This window comes from Phytophthora sojae (assembly GCF_000149755.1).
Source record: "Phytophthora sojae unplaced genomic scaffold PHYSOscaffold_6, whole genome shotgun sequence".
NCBI classification, from domain to species: Eukaryota; Oomycota; class Peronosporomycetes; order Peronosporales; family Peronosporaceae; genus Phytophthora; species Phytophthora sojae.
Genome location: NW_009258120.1, coordinates 1,648,756 through 1,650,420, shown reverse-complemented (window position 1 = coordinate 1,650,420; position 1,665 = coordinate 1,648,756). Strand labels below are relative to the sequence as shown.

Sequence of the window (1,665 nt, the reverse complement as noted above, 5' to 3'; positions counted from 1 at the left end):
GACGTGACGAGTAGCGCTTGCCTCCGAACGTCGCCGTCTGCATCGGACCGCACACATCGCTGTGGACCACCTCCAGCACTTGCTTCGCACGGTTCGGCGACGACTTCATGAAGCTTACTCGCGTTTGCTTGCCGAGTGCGCACCCGTCGCACACCTCCCACTGCTTCACCGACGTCATTGGGATGCCAGTGCCGTAGCCCTTCTTGACGATGGCGTCGAGACCACCATGGCCGATGTGACCAAGTCGAAGGTGCCAGAGGTACGACGTGGTGTCCCCTTGGCGATTCTTCGAGCTTGCCGCATTGGCCTCGTCAGCAGGCGTCCTCGGCGTCATGCAGAGCTTGAACAGTCCTTTGCCTTCGCGAGCGCCGAGCTTCCACTTGAGACCCTTCGTTTCCGCGAAGCACCCGTCGCTCTCGAAGGTCACTGGCCCGACGTCCTTGGTGAAGCGGCCGACGGAGAACAGGTTGCGCGACAGCTTCGCGATGTGCCACACACCCGTGAGCACACCCTTCTTCATGCCGCGCGGTGTCTGCATCGACATCACGATGTCGCCGCTCCCCACCGCCTGAACCACGCCGTCGTCCGCCAGATGCACGTCCACCGGAGAGATCTTCTTGTAGTTCTTCATGTACTCCTTCGAGTACGTCATGTGCTGCGTCGCACCTGAGTCGACCAGCCACATGCCGCTCAGCTTGGAGGCACCCGTGTCGCCACCAACCGAGAAGAGGAAGTCGCCAGAGTCATCTTCGACCTGCGCGACGTTCGCTCGTTGCGGCCTCTGCCGCTCCCCGTTCTCGCGGATCCGCACCGGACACTTGGCGATCCAATGTCCGTGCTCGCCGCAGTAGTGACAGGCGCTCGTCCTCTGCGCTTGCGCCTGCCGTCCCTTGCGCTTCATGTCCTCGTGCAGGAGCCGAGACGTCACGAGCTCCCACGTCAGCGTGTCGGAACGCGATTCCAACGCCGTGATGAGGAACTGGTACGACTCGCTCAGACTGGCAAGAAGCGTGATCACCAAGTCGTCCTCGCTGACCGGAGCGCCGACCGCGTCGAGCTGTTCCGCCAGCGTCTTGAGCTTGTTAATGTGCTCCAGCACATCATCACCTTCGTCCATCGTTGTCGTGAAGAACCGTCGACGAAGAAAGAGCTTGTTCGCCAGGCTCTTCTTCTCGAAGTGTCCCTCGAGTCTTGACCATGCATCATGCGCGTCCTTCGCCGACCGCACCAGCGGCAGCTGCGAGTCCTCCAACGCGAGACAGACGATCGCCAGCGCCTTGCGCGACTTCTTGCGAAACGTCGCTTGGTCCGCCGCGGTCGTGCACTGCTCGAGCTTCACTTCCCCACTCGTCACTTCCCACAGTTCGCGCTCCTCCAGCACCATCTGCATCTTGAACTTCCATGTGTGGAAGTTGGTTCCGTCGAACTTGTTGATGCGGGCGGTCGCGGTCGGGGCGGCGTCCATGGCGAAGGCGTAGTCGGGGTCTTGGTCAGGGAAGACGGGGCTTGGGCTCATAACCAAAAGGAAGAACACTTGAGCAGTAGTTGGCAAAATGCAAAGTGATTCGATTCAGGTCCTTAGTTCGCAACCGCGTGCTACCTCTAAGCCTGCTACTGGATACCTCTTACTGGATACACCCTACTGGATTCTCTACTGGATACACA

At 60.3% G+C, this 1,665-nt stretch overlaps 1 protein-coding gene across 1 annotated transcript; it reads left to right on the top strand.

Annotated features, from left to right (window-relative positions):
* Window positions 1-899: 899 nt before the first annotated feature.
* Window positions 900-1,434, top strand: PHYSODRAFT_512938 (hypothetical protein; the record flags this gene model as incomplete). Its single annotated transcript, XM_009532465.1, has 3 exons — window positions 900-1,153; window positions 1,238-1,306; window positions 1,413-1,434. 3 exons carry the CDS (start codon window positions 900-902, stop codon window positions 1,432-1,434), a joined length of 345 nt encoding a protein of 114 aa, XP_009530760.1.
* Window positions 1,435-1,665: the final 231 nt, after the last annotated feature.